The sequence below is a fragment of the Magnolia sinica genome, chromosome 8 (assembly GCF_029962835.1).
Source record: "Magnolia sinica isolate HGM2019 chromosome 8, MsV1, whole genome shotgun sequence".
Classification (NCBI taxonomy): domain Eukaryota; kingdom Viridiplantae; phylum Streptophyta; class Magnoliopsida; order Magnoliales; family Magnoliaceae; genus Magnolia; species Magnolia sinica.
The window spans coordinates 63,133,785-63,153,392 of NC_080580.1; the positions used below are offsets into that span (position 1 = coordinate 63,133,785).

Below are 19,608 nucleotides of genomic sequence, written 5' to 3' on the forward strand. Positions count from 1 at the left end.
AAATTTTAGTACTTTGACCCAAAAATCAGGCCCATAATTAATTCAAGTGGGCCACACCAAGGTAGAGATTTTGGAGGGTAATCTTTCTATCTACACTTTCTCAGATAGTGTGGTTCACATGAATCAGGTATGGGGCGGATCTTTTTACACAGGGTAATCTTTCTATAGTGACGCACCTAATGATTGGGTAGATTTTACATTAATGCTACAATGAGCTCCCTACAAACAACCAACTTCTTTTCGTCAATTATATGAAAGAATTTTAACATTAACTACTCATTAAATGACCCATCTATTTAGACCAATTTGATTGTTCCAACTAACTGTGAGAAATGCTCACACACAACTAGTTGGACCGTCCAACTAGTTGTTTGACTTAATGCTTATCAATGTTAATGAATGATGCCCATACAAAAGATACTTTAAAGAAGAAAAGGAATTACTGGCTTGGGATGGCTTCAACACGGTGTTCATATAAAATCCACCTCAGCCATTGGCTAAGTTACCCAATGCTACAACTAGGGCTCTTAAATCAGCCACATCAGTGGTTCAGATAGACCACACTATTAAAATCAATCCAGAAGGAATACTTACCCTGAAAACTGTTTTCCTTGATATGGCCCCACTTGAATCATTTATGAGCATTCATTTTATACATCAACCTTAGAATCTTGTGTGGAATCCAATGGATGGAATGGATTTCACATGCTCATCACGGTAAGCCTGATAACAATCAAGGGCGGACATCTCTCCCAATTGCTTCTATTAGTATGGACCACTTCACGTTTCAGCCTGATTTTTTGGCTCTGGACCCTGTACAGGATTACACATTCAATGATCAGAGTAGATTTAGTGGTACGCATCAGGGTAGGTCCTGTGCAAATATAAAGGGTGGACCTTTTGGACGGTTGGTTCCCAAAAATGTCGGACATCCCCGAGATCGGTGGGGGAGTCGATCAGTGTTACCTGGTAATAAAGCAGTGGCGTGCGTGCTTACCTGACCGTCGGGCCTACCTTCATGTATGGGCTGTATATCCACGTCATCCAACAGTTTTTACACATCATTCCAGTGTATGATCTTAAAAATGAAGTTCAAATTTTAGGTGGACATTGAATACCCACCATTAAAAACTTCCGATAGGCCACACCATGATGTATGTGTTGTATCCACACTGTTCATCCATTTGGAGAGATCATTTTATGCATGAGATAAAGAATGAGGCAAATCCAAAGCTCAAGTGTACCCCACCACAGAAAACATTGGGAATTGAGCGCCTACCCTTGAAAACATCTTGAGGCCACAGAAGTCTTCGATTAAGCTTATATTTGTGTTTTCCCTTATTCCATGTCAGTGTTAACTTATAAACAGATTGGATCTAAAATAGACATCATGGTGGGTCCTATAAAGGTTTTAACAGTGAGCGTCATTGTTCCCACTGTTTTCTGTTCTGGGGTTTGCTTGAGCTTTGGATCCACATTATTCTTTGACTCATGCCTTAAAATGATCCTCCAAACGGATGAACGGTGTGGATACAGCACATACATCATGGTGGGCCCACAGAACGTGGTGACATTAATTCAGCAGCTAATCGGCGACCCCAGCATCAGAGCATTAACTACTACTTTAAATTAAGCCTAATAGTAGTGTGTTGGAAAGAGATACTACATGGACTCCCACCCCTGATTATTTTATAGGCCTAAACTGATACGTACGTGAGATCCACTCCGACCATTAGATGTATAATCAAGTAATAGGCCTAGTACCAATAAATCAGGCTAACCGGTAATTCAGATGGGCCACACCAATGAGAATAACCAGAAGAGAGAGATCCACCCTTGATTTTTACAGGGCACATCATGAAGAAACTGTGAAATCTATTCCAACCATTAGATGTCACATCAAAGCAAGCCTATGTCCCAAAAATTACATTCATACATGATTCATGTGAGCCACACTAAGCAAAACTGTTTGGAGGGTGAACCTTTCCATGTACACTGATTCCAATTGCGTGGTCCTCTTGAATTGCAGATGGGGATAAATTTTGAGACCTTGATCTAACACGTAGTGACATAGGTGATGGTTGAGGTTGATTTTACATTAACACCATGATGCGCCCACCCAAGCCAAGGCGTCTTTTCCATGCTAAAATGAAATTAGTCTACAATGGGGGCATTTACTCACATTAATTAAAAATACTTTTTTCGTTAAATGCACAGCTAGTTGGACGAAAATGTAATGTCCAACCAGTTGTGCGTGAACATTATATATAAAATATGTTGGAGTTGTTTCTTTGAAAAAAAACTACTACACCAAAATCCCTTATCAGGAACGGTTTAGTTTTTGTTTCAGGAACGGCCGTTCCTGATGAGTACGGAACCTATAGAACGAAAGCTCTACCTTGTGTGGGGCCAACGAGATGTATGTTGGAATATTTGGTTGAATTAAATAGACTATTAGAAATCGAGAACCAAAAAAGGAAAATAAATTTTGAGAAAGAAGAACTTATTGAATTGAGTCGAGGCGTGACTGAGTCACTCGGCTTGAAATCGAATTTGCTCCCCTTGGACAGCGTCCCAAGTGCAACAGGTTTCCAGAGCAATCGACCTCCAGGATACAACGACTATGACCCGGTCCCAGCGGTGCACTCACTGTACACGGGCTCGAACCACTTGCAGTTTAATCCGAAAGTGCTGAGTTGACTCAGCGATGAACTTAGTAGATAATGCTTAAAACTGAATATTAGAGAGCGTTTTTTAAGAGAAGAATTTTTCGTATATGAAATTGGAATCGGTTGTCTTTATATAGACTCCGAAGTGGTGCATAAGCACCCTTTATAAAAGGTTAGGTCCGTTGGGTTTAAACCCAACGGGTGCGACCAACCGGAAGGGACGCATCTCTCTAGTTTAAAACGAAAAAGCGCAAATGCGAGTATACTCCCGCACATACAGTCCTGCGAGTACCCATACACACACTCACGCGAGTACACACACCGCACCCGCACCCGCACCCGCGCCCACGCCCACGCCCAGCCCAGCCCAGCCCGTCCCGTCCCGTCGCGTCGCGTCGCGCACGCGCACGCGCACACGGACACGCACACGCACACGGACTCGAACTCGGCTCGGCTCGGCTCGGCACGGCACGGCACAGCACGGCTCGGCTCGGCTCGGCTCGGCTCGGCGCGCACGTGTGTGGTCAATGGCATAGATTAGAGCTATTGGCATAGCCCCCCCACAGGACCAAATTCACATGCCCCCTGAAAGGGGCTCAAGCCCTAGGCAAAAAGACTATCTTATATACAAGATAGTTTACCTTTTCAAATCCGATGTGGGACAAAACCCACAACTCAAAAGTACTACAACTTTTCAAAATTGGAAGGAAATTACCGAAAATTTGAAAATTCAAATTTTAATGCTATTTTTAAAACAAAATATAACAATCCCCCACATGTTTTAAAATAAAACCCTTTCGGATTAAAGCGTAATAGTTGTGCAATGGTGCCGGTGTCACCATAGACTTGAACCGACATTAGAGTAAGCAAGACAGGTCTACAGGAATCAGGTGACACCATAGTCTTGAACCTAAATCCTTTTAATGTAGATCGCAAGTACATGCCACTCACACAACTCTTCCTCTGCAAGTGATTCTGCGGTTCGGTGCGTTTCAGCCATACACCATTACTTGAATTTTATGAGTGCTCTAGAGAATTCGCCTAGATTCTCATAGGAAGCGGCCACCACCTCCACACCCATATAAGTGAATTCCATCAAGTGTATGCAGCAACTGTATAAACCACCAAATATATGGCTATGGATTCATTAAGAGTTCTAACAACTCATCCTTCTACGTTGCTGCTCGCACTGTACACCATAGAAGGAGCTCATACAACTCAGTGCAATCGTCTACCTCGTGTCTTGTTGTTTACCCATTGAACCTATCTCATGGGATCTTCACTTGTATAGGTTGGGTTGCCGACACTGGCAGCTCATATATTAGGCTCAGCCCCATTCCCTTCGATGTATCATTTACTAACCTTTTAAATAGTCCTTTAGTCAGAGGATCTGCTAGATTATTTTCTGACCTCACAAAGTTAATAGATATGACTCCATCACGCAACATATGTTTCACTATGTTGTGTCTGAGTCTAATATGCTTGCTCTTTCCATTATATATTTTACTATTTGCTTTCGCTATAGCTGCTTGACAGTCACAATGAATAGATACGGCCGATACAGGCTTTGGCCACAATGGTATATCAGCTAAGAGATTTCTAAGCCACTCGGCTTCTGTTCCAGCCTTTTCTAAGGCAATAAACTCGGATTCCATAGTAGACCGAGCAATACATGTCTGCTTGGTAGACTTTCAAGAGACTGCTCCTCCACCTAAAGTGAAGACATATCCACTCGTGGATTGTCTCATCTGAATCACTAATCCAATTAGCATTACTGTATCCTTCTAATACAGCAGGAAAACCATTATAATGTAAAACATAGGCTATACTGCCTTTTAGGTATCTCAAAATCCTAGACAAAGCATTTCAATGCTCTTTTCCAGGGTTATGTGTATATCTACTTAGTCTACCTACTGCAAAAGCAATGTCTGGTCTAGTGCAGTTTGTTAGATACATAAGGCTACCAATTATTCTGGAATACTCCAATTGAGACACACTATTTTCTGTATTCTTCATGAGAGTCACACTATAATCATAAGGAGTACCGACAGGTAAACAGTCAAAATTGTTAAACTTTCTCAATATCTTCTCATTGTAATGAGATTGAGATAATATAATAACATCATTTTTCCTGGTTACTTCAATACCCAAGATTACACTAGCCTCTCCTAAGTCTTTCATGTCAAACTTAGATGACAAGAATTTCTTAGTTGTATTAACTAATTTAATATTAGTTCCAAAAATAAGCATGTCATCAACATAAAGACATATAATAACATAATCATTTCCAGAAATTTTACTATATACACATCTATCTACATCATTTATATGATAACCATTTGATTTTAAAACACCATCAAATTTTTCATGCAATTGTTTAGGAGCCTGTTTTAAACCATATAATGATTTAATTAGTCTACATACTTTATTTTCTTTTCCTGATATCTTATAACCTTTAGGTTGTTCTATATATATTTCTTCTTCTAAGTCTCTATTTATGAAAGCTGTCTTAACGTCCATTTGGTGTACCACCAGTTTATATATGAAGGCTATCGCTATTAAGACCATGATTGTTGTAATTCTAGTTACAGGAGAATATGTATCAAAGTAATCTATTCCTTCTTTTTGTTTAAAGCCTTTCGCTACCAACCTAGCTTTAAACTTATCAATAGTCCCATCTGGTTTTAGTTTCTTTCTAAACACCCATTTACAACCTATTGGTTTATTTCCAGGTGGTAGGTCTACAATTTCCCAAGTGTTATTAGATATAATAGATTCTAACTCATCATTTATTGCTTCCTTCCAAAAGGTTGCATCTGGAAAGTTAATTGCTTCTATATAGGTTGTAGGATCATCTTCTACTAAGAAAGTAAAAAAACCATCTCTTAGGTTAGTTTCTCTTCTAACCCTAGTACTTTTTCTTGGTTGTATCTCTTCTACTATTCCTATAGATTTAGATTTCATAGGGAATACGTTATCAAAGAACTCTGCATCCCTAGCTTCTATAATTGTATTAGGATCTAGAATATTATCGTTAGTTTTTAAAACTAGAAACCTGTAGGCCGTACTATTTTGTGCGTAACCTATAAATACACAGTCGGTCGTTTTAGGACCTAACTTTCTTTTCTTAGTTTTAAGTAATCCTACTTTAGCAAGACACCCCCACACTTTAATATATTTGTAACTAGGAACATGATTCTTCCATAGTTCATATGGTGTTTGTTCAGAAGATGTAGAAGGAATCCTATTTAGAATATAACAAGCAGATAGAATTGCTTCTCCCCACATATTTGAGGGTAAGCCTGAACTATTTAACATAGCATTCATCATCTCTTTTAGAGTTCTATTCTTACGTTCTGCTATTACATTCTGTTCTGGTGTATAAGGAGCTGTAGTTTCGTGAACTATTCCATTCTTTTCACATAATTCTCTAAATTGAGAAGATTCATATTCACATCCTCTATCTGTTCTAAGTCTTTTAATTTTTATATTTAACTGATTTTCAACTTCAAATTTGTATTTAGAAAAAGCATCTAAAGTTTCATCTTTGTTTCTTAATAGATAGACTCTAGTGAACCTAGAGTAATCATCTACAAAAGTTATGTAATATCTTTTTCCACCTCTAGACATGTGATTTCTAAAATCACCTAAGTCACTGTGTATTAACTCTAATAGAACAGATGATCTTTCTATTTGTTTAAAGGATTTTCTAATGAATTTTGATTCGACACATGTTTCACATTTGTCAAATTCTTCATTAGATATATTAGGTAATAAACCTAATCTTTTCATTTTCTTCAAAGATGTTATATTCACATGACTTAATCTACTATGCCATAGATGACAAGGTTCAACGATATAAACAGAACTGAATGTCTTCTTATTATTATCATTGGATACATTTATAATGAATAAACCATCGCTATAGTACCCCTTACCAACAAAAGTTCCATTCTTAGTCATTACAAGCTTATCTGAATCAAATACTAACTTAACACCAGCCTTATTGAGGAGTGAACCAGAGACCAAGTTTCTTTTAATGTCGGGCACATGTAGGACATCATTCAACATTAGAGTCTTTCTAGAAGTGAGTTTCAGAAGTATTTTCCCTTTCCCTACAACTGGAAACGTTCTAGCATTACCCATGAATACCTGTTCATCATCTCCTGATACTTGGTAGGAGGTAAATATGTTACAATCCTTGCACACGTGCCTAGTTGCACCAGTGTTTAGTACCCACTCCAAGTTGTTTACAAGGAAGACTTCTGACACCACAGCTACTATCATGGCAGACTCATTGCCTGTTTCTGTAAGATTAGCCTGCGGCTTATCTTTGTTTTTCTTAAGCCTGCAGGTTTTGACATGATGCCCAGGCTTTCCACAGTTGTAGCAGTTTCCCTTTTTCTTGAATTAATTGTTTGCATTCTTCTTTTTGAGCCTGCATTCATTTGCATAATGTCCAGGTTTGCCACAGTTATGACAGTTGCCCTTTTTCTTATTATTTACCCGACTTGATTCTACAAGATTCGCTTTTGAATCTATCTCATTTTTATTTTCTTTTTGGTCCCTGATTCTATTGGCCTCCTCTATTCGTATGTGTACGATAGTGGTTTATAAAGAAACACCGTTCTTTTTATGTTTTATTCTATTCTTATATTCTTTCTAGGAGGGCGGTAACTTTTCTATTAGTGCTCCTGACAGAAACACTTCATCCAACTTAATTCCTTCTGTCGATAGTTCATGAACTAGACTTTGAAAATCATGAATCTAATTTGTGACAGGTATATTGTCTGTCATTTCATAATGAAGGAAATTAGCAATTGCATGTTTCTTAGCGCCTGCATCTTCTAATATGTTTTTTTTTTTCCAAAGCAGTCCATATGTCTTTAGCAGACATGTAAGAAACATACACGTCAAATAGTTCGTTGGATAAAGAATTTAGAATATAATTTTTACAATTATTTTCATCTGTTACTTCAGTTTGATTTGCTGGATCTATAGTAAATGATTCAGATAATATGTATGAAATTTTCAGGGTGGTCAGAGCGAACATCAGTTTCTGTTTCCACCGTTTAAATGATTGTCCAGCGAATGGTTCGATTTTGACTAACTCAGTCATTTACTGTTACTGTAGCCATAGTCTATGTAATTCAATAAATTCGATTCCAAGATTGTTGGAATATTTGGTTGTATTAAATAGACTATTAAAAATCGAGAACCAAAAAAGGAAAATAAATTTTGAGAAAGAAGAACTTATTGAATTGAGTCGAGGCGTGACTGAGTCACTCGGCTTGAAATCGAATTTGCTCCCCTTGGACAGCGTCCCAAGTGCAACAGGTTTCCAGAGCAATCGATCTCCAGGATACAACGACTATGACCCGGTCCCAACGGTGCACTCACTGTACACGGGCTCGAACCACTTGCAGTTTAATCCAAAAGTGCTGAGTTGACTCAGCGATGAACTCAGTAGAAAATGCTTAAAACCGAATATCAGAGAGCATTTTTTAAGAGAAGAATTTTTCGTATATGAAATTGGAATCAGTTGTCTTTATATAGACTCCAAAGTGGTGCATAAGCACCCTTTATAAAAGGTTAGGTCCGTTGGGTTTAAACCCAACAGGTGCGACCAACCGGAAGGGACGCATCTCTCTGGTTTAAAACGAAAAAGCGCAAATGCGAGTATACTCCCGCACATACAGTCCTGCGTGTACCCATACACACACTCACGCGAGTACACACACCGCACCCGCACCCACACCCGCGCCCATGCCGACGCCCAGCCCAGCCCGTCCCGTCCCGTCGCGTCGCGCACACGGATTCGGACTCGGCTCGGCTCGGCTTGGCACGGCACGGCACGGCTCGGCACGCGCGCGTGTGTAGTCAATGGCATAGATTAGAGCTATTGGCATAGCCCCCCACAGGACCAAATTCACATGCCCCCTGAAAGGGGCTCAAGCCCTAGGCAAAAAGACTATCTTATATACAAGATAGTTTACCTTTTCAAATCCGATGTGAGACAAAACCCACAACTCAAAAATACTACAACTTTTCAAAATTGGAGGGAAATTACCGAAAATTTGAAAATTCAAAATTTAATACTATTTTTAAAACAAAATATAACAATGTAATGGCCAAAGTTCCCAGTAAATAGACGCCACTGGCAAAACTCCTTTTCGTTCCTCCCAGAACAGAACAGACTCCCTTTCAACGCCCATTTGCCGAAGGATTGGCAAGTGACACTGCCAATAGCTGGTCAGTGTTATGTGGGCCCCACCATGATGTGTGTTTTTCATCCATGCCATCTGTCCATTTTTTCAGATCATTTTATGATATTATCCTAAAAATGAGATAGATACAAATCTCAAGTGGACCACACAGTGTTGATTGAATGGCCATCATTAAAAACTTCCTGCGGCCACAAAAGTCTTGGATCAGGCTGTTGTTTCTTTTTCCCCTTAATCTAGGTCTTTATGACCTAATCTACAGGTTGTTTGTCAAATAAACATTACATTAGGCCCCAGGAGGTTTTTAATGGTGGACATTCAATCACTACTGTTTTCCCGTGGTGTGGTCCACATGAGTTTTAGATCTGCCTCATTTTTTGAATCAAAATATGAAATGATCTGTAAAAATGAATGGACGGATTGGATAAAATACATACATCATGGAAGGGCCACAGAGCACTGACCAGTGTTGCTAGCCAAACCGCGTCCAGCCGATTTTCATTCCTGCCGCTCCCTTCCATAACCCATCTCTCCATCAAAACCGTCTCCTAAAATGACTCTCTCTCTCTCTCTCTCTCTCTCGGCATTTGCTCCTTCATTTTCTTCACTTTAGAGAAAGTATCTCTCAAAGGGATTCCGAGTCACAATTTCGATGGAGAAGGAGAGAGAACAATGTCTGCATCTCGAAGCTTGCCGAGAAAACCGAGTAGTATGATGGTAAGTCTCTCAAATCTATATTTCGTTTTCTCTCTGCAATGTTTTCTCCTTCGGTATTATGATCGTGTGATGTTTTTGCCCAAATCAGGCTTTTTAGGGTTTTTCAAGCTTTGGTTTCTCCTTTTCCCAATCCAAGAAGAAAAGTGGAAAAATAGAGTCAAAAGCATTTGATCTTATTATCAGGTACTTTTTAATGTGATTTTTCTTCTATTCGATCCATTTTTCTAGGTTTTAATTGGCACTTCTGCTGGTTATTTGATGAAATGAAGTAGATCCGGCTCGATTCTCGTGTTTTTCTTCTTTTGTAGCTCTGATCTGGATGAAACATTAGAGTTTTCATTGCTGATAGTAGATCTAGTTGTGTTTTGCTATTTTTTGTTGTAATTTTGTGAAAGTAGATTCGAGTTCGTGTTTTAATGGCTCTTGTAACGGCAACATCTTAATAATAAAATCACCACTAAAGATGTCATTTTTGCCCTTTACTATGGTTGTATTTGGTTCCATCAACTTTGTCAACCTTCTTCCAAATCTAATGAGAATGGTTTTTTTTTTTCAACAGATTTTTGGTGCTTTAAGGACAATGATGTTAATGTTTCTCCTGGGCATGAGGTGTATTCATAGGCATTTCCTTGCTAGCACTTGATGACTGGACAGTACACTAAAATTGTAAATTTGGAACTTGGGCAAATTAAGAATGAGGTGTATTCATAAGCATCTCCCGGGCATGAGGTGTATACATAGGCATCTCCTAGGTTAGTTCTCACAAACCTGGCCAACTTGACTGTTTTCAATATTTATTTTTTACTTAACAAAAATCTCTACTCTTGAAGCCCTCCCAAGAGGTTGTCACTATCATTCCCCTACTTAATGGGTCATGTCTCCTTTGTTCGGTTTAATAAAAAGTATTCATTATTGTTATATATATATATATATATATATATATATATATATATATATATATATATATATATATATATATATATATAATCCTGCTATAAATTTGGGCTCGTCCTTCTTTTTCATAACTCTCAAGCTCCTTAAACTTTTGAAGAAGTGACTCAGAAATCCCATTAATAAGAATGGAACATGGGATTGTCACATCACACTCTTTATTCTGCTTCCTCCTTAATATCCCAAACCCATCTTTTGAAAGCATGTATTAAGAATCTAATCCACACAATCACATACCTTCTTCATATCAACCTTACATTAAATCCCTGCCTTACCATGCTTAAGTCAAGGTAGTCATTAGCTAGCACAATCCCATTTGTGATTTGCCTTCCTTCTGCGCAAGCGCCTTGGAAAGGGGAGATAATGACATCCATCATTACCATTAGCCCATCATAAACAATAGAAATCTCAGTCTCGGTAATTTATCGGCGTTTAAATTTCGAATCTTGAGTTTTTCTTGGGATATCATTGGGAAAACTGTTTGCAGTGAATGGGTGTTTGCAAAAGTTAGCTACTTTCATGTGCCTTATGGAATAATGCTAAAACCAATTTATTATTATTATTTTAATCCAAATTACCTTGTACAAGGTAACATCTACTTTTTTAGATATCATTTGTTTTTATTGGAATAAGCTTTCCCCATTTAGTTGGGTTAAGGCTTATATGATGATGATTTGTATTTATTGGAATTGGTGTCAATGGTTGTTGACAAGTGATGGACGTGTGCCACTATCTGGATGGCTATCCTAATGGAATATTTTAGGTAACCAAACAGGATCTCATCCTTGTTATGTGCTTCAATTAATTACGGTTTCAGTGCCTTCCATATTCCATTTAGCAGTTATACTTGATGTTGTTAGAGCTTTCCTGAATGTTGTAATTTATATTTGACCTTATATTATGCACAAATCACTAACTTAACATGTTAGTGTGAATAATGTTCCTGTTTTTTCAGGTCCCTGATATCCCTACGAGCGAATCTCCTCCAGAGAGACCAGGAGAACCTGACTGTACAGTAAGTATACATTTGAAATTAGTTTCTTTAGTTGGTTGCTTCACCCACCTTTCAGGTTCTCTTGTATTGTGTTTTACTTGTTTCCTCATCCCTCAATGTGGCCAGTACTTCTTGAAGACACAAAGGTGCAAGATCGGTCTCAGATGCAAGTTCAACCATCTAAAAGATAAAGTTGAAGTTCTAAATGCATCTGTAGGTGGTACTTATGCCGAAGTTATTGGATCCACTTCATTCTTGCCCCTATGATAATTTTGACACTTCCTCTAATATATGTATCATGCGATAGCAGGTTGCATCAGAAACTGCTGATGCTTTAGAAGTTCTAAATCTGCTGATTTCAAATTTATTTTTCTATTGACTCGGAACTCAAGAGTCCAATCGTATTGAATCACCAGTTGATTTTGAATTTATTTTTCTTCAACTTTGATTTGCACTATGTAGGTGCATAATCTATCATTTGCTTTTTCGAAATATTGAGAATGCATGTATGTAAATGCTTGTTTTGGAAATTTGTTGAATAATTGATCTTAACTCAGTGTACTGAAACAAATCTGTCCTAGTTAGCATCATTTCATCATCCATTAGTAGTGTTCTTGTTTTTTACTATTCCATTAGGAGAGCCATCCAGATAGTGGCCCGTTGTTCTTAGTGAAGCCCACCCGAAGTACATGGCTGTATATTTCCTTTTGCCAATAAAATACAGGTGGGGTGATTCCACTGGTTTCCACTTTTTTTTTTTTTTTTTTTATTATTATTTAAAAGAGTTACTGAAATTGGTTTAGTCTATATGCATGTTCTGCTTTTTAGTCGCTTGGTGAGATGTTTCTTCTTGATAGTTGGCTTGAGGTCACTGATGAATGACTTGGTTACTTGCAATTCACACACAACTTTCATACAAGGTATTGTTCTTTGTGCTTCTATATTTTCATTCTGGTTTACTTCCATCTTTTATTTCATTTACTGTTGGAACATGCCATGAGGAATCAGACACCATACTTGCCATGTTTATGAATTGCCTTGTAATCTGGACCATTCACCATGCAGTGCTCGTCATAGATGAAAGTTTCAAGATTGATGAAATGTTGAAATCCTTGCTTGGGTTGTCAGGATTTTACTTCAATTTGGAGATTTTGTACTTCAAGTGCTTATTTGGATGCACCATTGCAACAATACCAGTTTGAAGTTTGCATCTTCAAGAAGGTATATGCATCTTCATAGTTCCATGCCAATACAGTTCTTGGGTAGTTTTTCATAGTCTATGAAATTGAGTATTTACTGATCTATTTTTTTGTTAAATTTCTGAAATCATTTGATTGCAAGGAGCCAATCTACTGATACATGTTTGCTAGAGGATTTGGAGAAAGTAGTCCAATAATATCCTTTTTTTAAAAATGTTGGGGCTTGAAAGATTGTGATCTTTCTGTATTTGTTTATTTAGGATAATTTTTTTTTTTTTTGCAATTCCATGTCATAGTATACCATGCTATACTGAATTATTTTGTTTTGGTTGTGACAATTCAATTTCAGCTTTATTCTAAATCATCTCTTTTCTTGGCAGGGAAGTACAAACTTAGAGGCCATCCAAATCATTAAGAAAGCTAGAGGATCCTTGAAGGATCAGTTTTTAGATGAAGTATGTTCCCTAGTTTTCAAAGTTTGTGTTGTGTACTGCTTTGCTGTGACCTAAGAATTAGTCTTCTTTTTGATGTCTACGGCAATACTTTTTGGAGAACAGGATGGGTATATGCTCGAACACATCATCACTTGGCATTTATTCACAATGGTTTATTTCAATACTTAGATTGTTTGTGCTAGATTGTTTGTGCTAGCACTTTTTGTAATTTGAGAGTTGCATGCAACCTAAGGAACGGCCCAGATCAAACAAACACATTTTACATTTGCATGTGGGCAATCGCGAGTAGCCATGGCAGAGTTCAATCACTACATCTAATCACATATAAAACTTCTTCAATAAATTGCTGATGGCATTTGTATTGATTTTGTAATGTTTCTAGGATGGGAAATACTGCCTAGCAGATGACACCTTACCAGATGGATTCGAAGTTAGAAAAGGGGACATGGTGGCATACACACCTTATGCCATGGGCAGGATGAAGTTCATATGGGGTGAGGATGCAGAGGTTTTCTGCCCAGAAGTTAAAATTGGAGTCTTGGTGTCTTTGTTTATCTAAACAATATCATTTGCATAGATTCGATTTATTTGTGTACTGTAGCAATCAAACAGTTGTCATTTGTATAAGCTATGCATCCACCATCCATTTAAGAATTCTTGTGTGTTTGCCAAGTAAGAACAGAAACAGTCGTAGAAACTCACTTCGTTAACAGCCATCCTTAGTAGCCTCACTTCCATTCCTTTTTTGTCCCTTTGCTGCCTTTTGTTTTGTGGTCATGCAGGGTAGGGTGACAAGAGGATCGCCTCTGCTGTTGATCTCAAGTTTTCTTTGTTTGATGGGGTTAATGAAATGGCAAAATAAATAAATAAATAAAATAAAATAAAATAAATCCAAAGTTCCTTCAAGTTTGATGTGGTTAATAACCAGGATTGTAACTTCATCACCTAATACACGTGAAAATGCAAGTGCTGAGATGAAGTTACAATGCTTCTCTCTCACCATTCTGGATAGCTTAGGTGGAACGGTATGTATCTTCTCTCTCACTATCTAGGATTTTGCTTTTTTCTATCAAGGAAAGAAATCAATGGGCATTTTTTGATCGAAGCTGATTGTTCTGACATTTTTATTTAGCAACTTTTAACAGGTATGGCTAAGAACTGTTATTAGCTCCTGTTCAAATTACAATTGGTAATGATGAACTGCATTATAACTCTTATTCTTTGATTTCCCAAGCTAAATTATGTCAACAAAAAGGTGCAGTTTAATCCACAGCCACAGACTGACTTCAGGAAAAAGCACATACAAGCAAAACTACGCCCTCATCCTTCAGGTATCTTGTTCATTTGTTGGAGGCAGATTCTTTTCATTTCAACTATGTTTATTTCCAATTTAGTTTATTCTTTGATGCACTTAATGATTTGTTATTGATGGCCTTGATACATTAAATCTAGAAACTCCTGTATTAAAAACCAAAAACCAAGCATACATTTTCGCTGTTGGTGTTTATTGTAAATGATGTTATTATGTCATACTTTGTTTCTTTCTATACGTCTTGCAGGGTGAGTTTCAGACTGAAAACTGATACAAATCTCTTTGAGATTGCAAAGTGCAAGACACGTGTCTGCAATTGAGGTATATAGTGTACAAATTTCTTGAATTTTACTCTTTTGTTTTATATAGGAATTTAAATTCACTTCTCGTATCCAGTTCTTTTATGATTTCAGATCCTTCCACATGATTGTAGAGAATGGACAGTCATGATCTATCCATGTTCATAGGGAAGTTTCTTCTCATCTAGTTTGTAATTGTATGATTCTTAATCCCAAACCATATATTTTACCAATTCAAATTGACAAATTGTGCAATTTATGAAAAAAAAAAAAACTTTTAGGAGCTGCTTTCTCTTTTAGCGAAACTTGCAACATGATTCTAGTTGTAATATACATTGCTATCGTGTGCTCTGCAAATTTTAGATGATTTTTCTTTCATAGTTAGATTTTAAAACTTTTTTCATTTCACTACTGCTTTGCAAGATCATTTGAGTCCTACAAACTGGTTCTTACTGTTCGAGTTTCAACTTCTGCAGACAAATCAGTTGGATGTTCAGCTGTAAGCAGTGCAGTTGCTTGGTGACCTGTTTGCTTTACCTGACTGCATTATTACAAAAACATTTAAGCTACTTTTCTCATTTTTTATATCAAGTTCCCTTTTCTTTAATGACATGCGAAGAGTTTCAAGCTGTTAGAATTCTTAATCCAGCATCGTTCATTTGGATGTGGCATTGATGTGGTCTCTATAACAGGGTGTAGTTTGATTCATGGAATATATGGGCATGCATCAGCATGGTTGAAAAATGGTAGTGGTTCATGCAAAATCGTTCATCCCCAAACACTCATCTCTCTCTCTTCCAGAAAGCAACACAGGTACCCTCTTTCTCTCTCTATGTAAGATCTAAGGTTCTAAATCAGACATTTCTCATTTCTCAAAGCTTTCTAGATCTAGGGTTTTGATTTTCTTCTTCTACTTTTTTTTAATATTTTTCTATATTGTATTGTATTTATATATGTTCATGATATCTACATCTCTTTTTGAGATGTAGTTTTAGATCGGTAGGTTTTCCGCATTTGTTTTTATATTTTGTTGATTTGGGATAGAATTTATATTTGAAGCTCTGAAAATGCATTTTGATCTCTCTGCAGCTGCAAATTACACTTTTTCAGCAGATTAAATTGTGCCTTTTGGATGAAATGATACTGTGTAGGCACAATCAAGGATTAAAATTGGTTTTGGTGTATCTTATTATTCACTGCCAATATCGGCTTTAGATGGGATATGGGTAGTACATATGGCCTATATTAGGCTGTTTCTGGTTCATACAGCTCATGGACAATACCATGGTATGCATCAGCTGATACATACTGGTTTTGGATGATACTCTAAACCTTGGTCCTGTATTGCCCTGTTTTGAACCAGTACTGTCAATGACCACTGGTACAATTCAATATTGGCAGAATTTGCTGGCCATTGATTGGTGAGGAGACGGTTCCAACTGAACTGATAGTTCTGCATTTTGACACTTCACTGAGGGAGAGAGTTAAGGATTTCTTCAACTACTACAGGCTGATGTAAGCTTTTAGCATGAATGCTCTCACTTGGACAAAAATCTTATTCTGGTCTTGACTGTTGTTCAGCACGGTGTGTGGGTCAACATGGGATCTGATCTGTTACATAGAGAATTTCTGTGTCGGTAATCTTCTGAAGATGGTTGTGGTGTTGGCTCTCTTTTACATTGGTAAGTTTTAAACGGTTGATAAGAAGCAAACTGCTGCTAATCATGCAAGTTTTAGAAAATTCTGATGCATAATGTTGGGTGTTATCCACTGCTAATCATACATTGGTGTTGGCTTTCTTTTACTGCTCAAACTGGCAACGTATTGGAAGGATTTGGTGTCACAAGAACTTAACAGGTTGGATGTTATCCGCTGTAGCATGCACTGACTAATATTACTTAGATGTCCAAATCTTATGCTAACAATGCTTAGAAGATTGTTGACATAAACATCGTACCTGCCCCGGTATGCATATATCCCTTTGTATTATGAGAAAAATACTTTTCAGCAACTGCGATTTTGTATTTTATCTAATCATCTTTCAACTACTACGGACTGATGGTACAAGCTTTGCATGAATCTCCTGTCTATTTGGCTACTGTTCTTGAGTACTTGGCAGCTGATGTTTTAGAGTTGGCTGGGAATGCTGCTAGAGACTAAGAAGTCTTACATCATTCCAAGGCATGTTCTTTTGGCTGTCATAAATAATGAGCTTGGGAAATTGCTAGCTGGTGTGACAATTTCAAGTGGTGGTGTTTTGCCAAACATCCTCTGTTCTCTTGCCTAAAAAGTCTTGAGGAAGCTTCAAAATCTCCAAAAAAGGATTGATTGGGTTGTGATGAATGCTTGGGCCCCACTTTGTAATTCTTATTTAATGGATTTTTTGGGAATCTTCAAATTTGTAATTTTGATTTTGGTGTTGGGATGGTCATTGCTGCTTTCTTTTCTTTTTCTATATTTTGTAAATAGAGTAATCTTACTCTTGAGGTTTAGATGTATGTGCTTCACCAAAAGGATGCAATAGATGTTATCATTGGATCTCCATCAATGAAGTTTCTCTAGGTTTTAAAAATAAATTTTTTTTTTTTTTTTAAAAAAGCAGGGTTTAAAGTTTTCCAAAAATCGAACTGTTGGCAACGTAACGGTTTAAAACCGTTCCTAAAGTACCGTCCCTAAAATTTGAAACGGTACCCAAAACGGTTCTGAACCGCTTCTGCCCGCCTCATTTAGGAACGGTTTGAAGCAGTTAGGAACGGTTTTAAACCGTTCCTAAATGACGATTTTTTGGTAACCTGTACCTTATATTTTAGTTAAATAAATATTCCAAGGCTGTCTTTTTTCTCTAGATTTCACTGGAAAAGTATAGGTAATACAATAACATGTTAAAATGAAATGCATCAACAATCATTCTTTTCATCATCAAGAGAAGGTAATTACAAGCATAGAATTATAGGATCTCCAAGATGAGAATTTGCATAGTGTATGTAGGTTTTAAGTTTGTACAAATGGGGCATAAGATTTTAGTGATTCCAGAAAGTTGGCCTGACGCAACCCATTGTAAATGGAACTTGCTCAAAGATCACCCAGACAGAACTTATGAATTGTTATTGGGCGTAGATTGTCATAATATATCATTGGAATTGTCATATCAAGAAAATTTTATTTTCATGGTCCATCCATGGTGGCGTATGCAGGGACGTGATGAGGTCGCTCACTATCTTCCTTAGGGAATAAATACTCCAAATTCACATAGCTCTCTATACTCCTCATAGAGCTTCGTCAAATCCACATGGGATAAAAGCATGAATAATTCTTAATAATTTTGAAATTATTTGATTGGTGATTAAAAAAAAATTACAACCCTTTAAATAATGAGCTCAAGCCTAGGACGGAGTTTTAGACTCAAACACCCTAAAAACGTGACTCACTATAGATAGTAAACCTACTATTTATAGACCGTCTCCATTCCTACTAGACTTCATGGTTTTCGGCCAAAAATAGTAAGTGTCTAATTTGGCCCAACCATGTTATTCTCCTAACTTTTCTAAGCCCTTTTCGTGTTGGGCATCACTCCTGCAACTCAAAGGATCAAAAGTTATACTCGAACTAAAACTTATTATTTATAGTAAACTAAATTAAATGGGACTATTGACCACTAATCTGATGGAATCTTACAAATTCAGTGTGAGTAACCTGGCATACAGGGGATGGTTGGCTTAAGTAGTTGCTCCTACCCCAAAATCATATATAATATGTCAAAAGACTCATCCTAGTTTGCGAGATAAGACCAATTTAAGCTTTTGACAGTCTGGATCATTTTCGCCTCTGAATCCGATTAGGCCTTCTCTGGTCCATATTTTCCATGAAAGTGTCTGTGACCCCTGCTCTACAGTAGTCCCCTCCAGTTCAAAAGAACTCGACCTTGAGTTCTCATCCAACTTCGGTTCATGATACTTGGTCAAGTTGTAACACCCTGTACCCTTGGTACACGGGTGTTATCCTTTTTAAACCTGCATCCGCAGAAATCAGGGTGGATTAATTAGATAGTTGCACTCAATGCATGCAGGATGGGAGTTCCTGTCAGCAGTAGAGCCATCCACCAAGGGCCCTAGGAGCTGAGATGAACTCCATGACGGCCAGGAAGGTAAGATCAACCAAAAGCCCCAACTTATACAAGCCTTGTGTCATTTAATTGAATCATATTAGGGACAACGCTTCTGCAACCAACTCTTGAGAGTTAGTTAGTGACAAATCAAGCCCTCATCATGACCAGGACCTCATATTAACCGTTGAAACCCGATTTCAAATCAATCCAACCTTGGGATCAAGGTATGTTGGCCAAACAGAGGATGTAGATGTACAATATGGCCCACCTGGACCTCGGCCCCGCCCTAAACTGGGCCGGGACCCTTATATCTGGCCCCCAAGATGATTGGGTTGTGTGGATTAAGTACCAGAGTCATAGTGGGCCCCCGAACCAGTGTGCATGTGCACCCTAGTGCTAGTGCATGAGGTGCACTGGACGCCTGTTGCTGGTCAAACAGACATTGACCGAACCAAAACACAAAACTCTAAGATTTCTTCTTGCCAACGGGTCATTTGAGTCTGACGATCTTTGGGCCCCAAAGTGGCTCACCCTGGACACTTTCCAAAAGATCTAAACAGTCCATTAAGCTCGTGAGGTCCGTTTAAGCATAATGGTATAGGCTTTTAGGCCCTTGCGTAGGATTGAAAAAGATCAAACGAAACCGTTCAAAAGCCTCCATGCGACTGAGATCCAAGATGATG

The 19,608-nt window shown here is 37.8% G+C and overlaps 1 protein-coding gene and 1 long non-coding RNA gene across 3 annotated transcripts; both read left to right on the forward strand.

Moving 5' to 3' along the window:
• Positions 1-11,318: 11,318 nt before the first annotated feature.
• Positions 11,319-13,329, forward strand: LOC131254016 (zinc finger CCCH domain-containing protein 32-like). The gene is made up of 3 exons (XM_058255071.1): positions 11,319-11,576; positions 11,682-11,768; positions 13,135-13,329. The coding sequence occupies exons 1-3, from the start codon at positions 11,499-11,501 to the stop codon at positions 13,261-13,263; spliced, it is 294 nt and encodes a 97-aa protein (XP_058111054.1). The 5' UTR covers positions 11,319-11,498; the 3' UTR covers positions 13,264-13,329.
• Positions 13,330-14,428: 1,099 nt separating this feature from the next.
• LOC131254017 (uncharacterized) lies at positions 14,429-15,714 on the forward strand. Of its 2 annotated transcripts, none has more exons than XR_009175433.1 (3): positions 14,429-14,540; positions 14,769-14,842; positions 15,513-15,714. It is a non-coding gene; the product is annotated as an uncharacterized LOC131254017 (long non-coding RNA). The 2 variants fall into 2 exon arrangements; XR_009175432.1 differs by having other exon boundaries at positions 15,520-15,714.
• Positions 15,715-19,608: the final 3,894 nt, after the last annotated feature.

Excerpts from the sequence above, each read along its gene's own strand:
- LOC131254016 (XM_058255071.1), top strand. The coding sequence starts at position 11,499 with ATGTTCCTGTTTTTTCAGGTCCCTGATATCCCTACGAGCGAATCTCCT. Across the intron at positions 11,577-11,681 it reads CAGGAGAACCTGACTGTACA|TACTTCTTGAAGACACAAAG; the intron begins GTAAGTATACAT and ends CAATGTGGCCAG. Across the intron at positions 11,769-13,134 it reads TTGAAGTTCTAAATGCATCT|GGAAGTACAAACTTAGAGGC; the intron begins GTAGGTGGTACT and ends TTTTCTTGGCAG.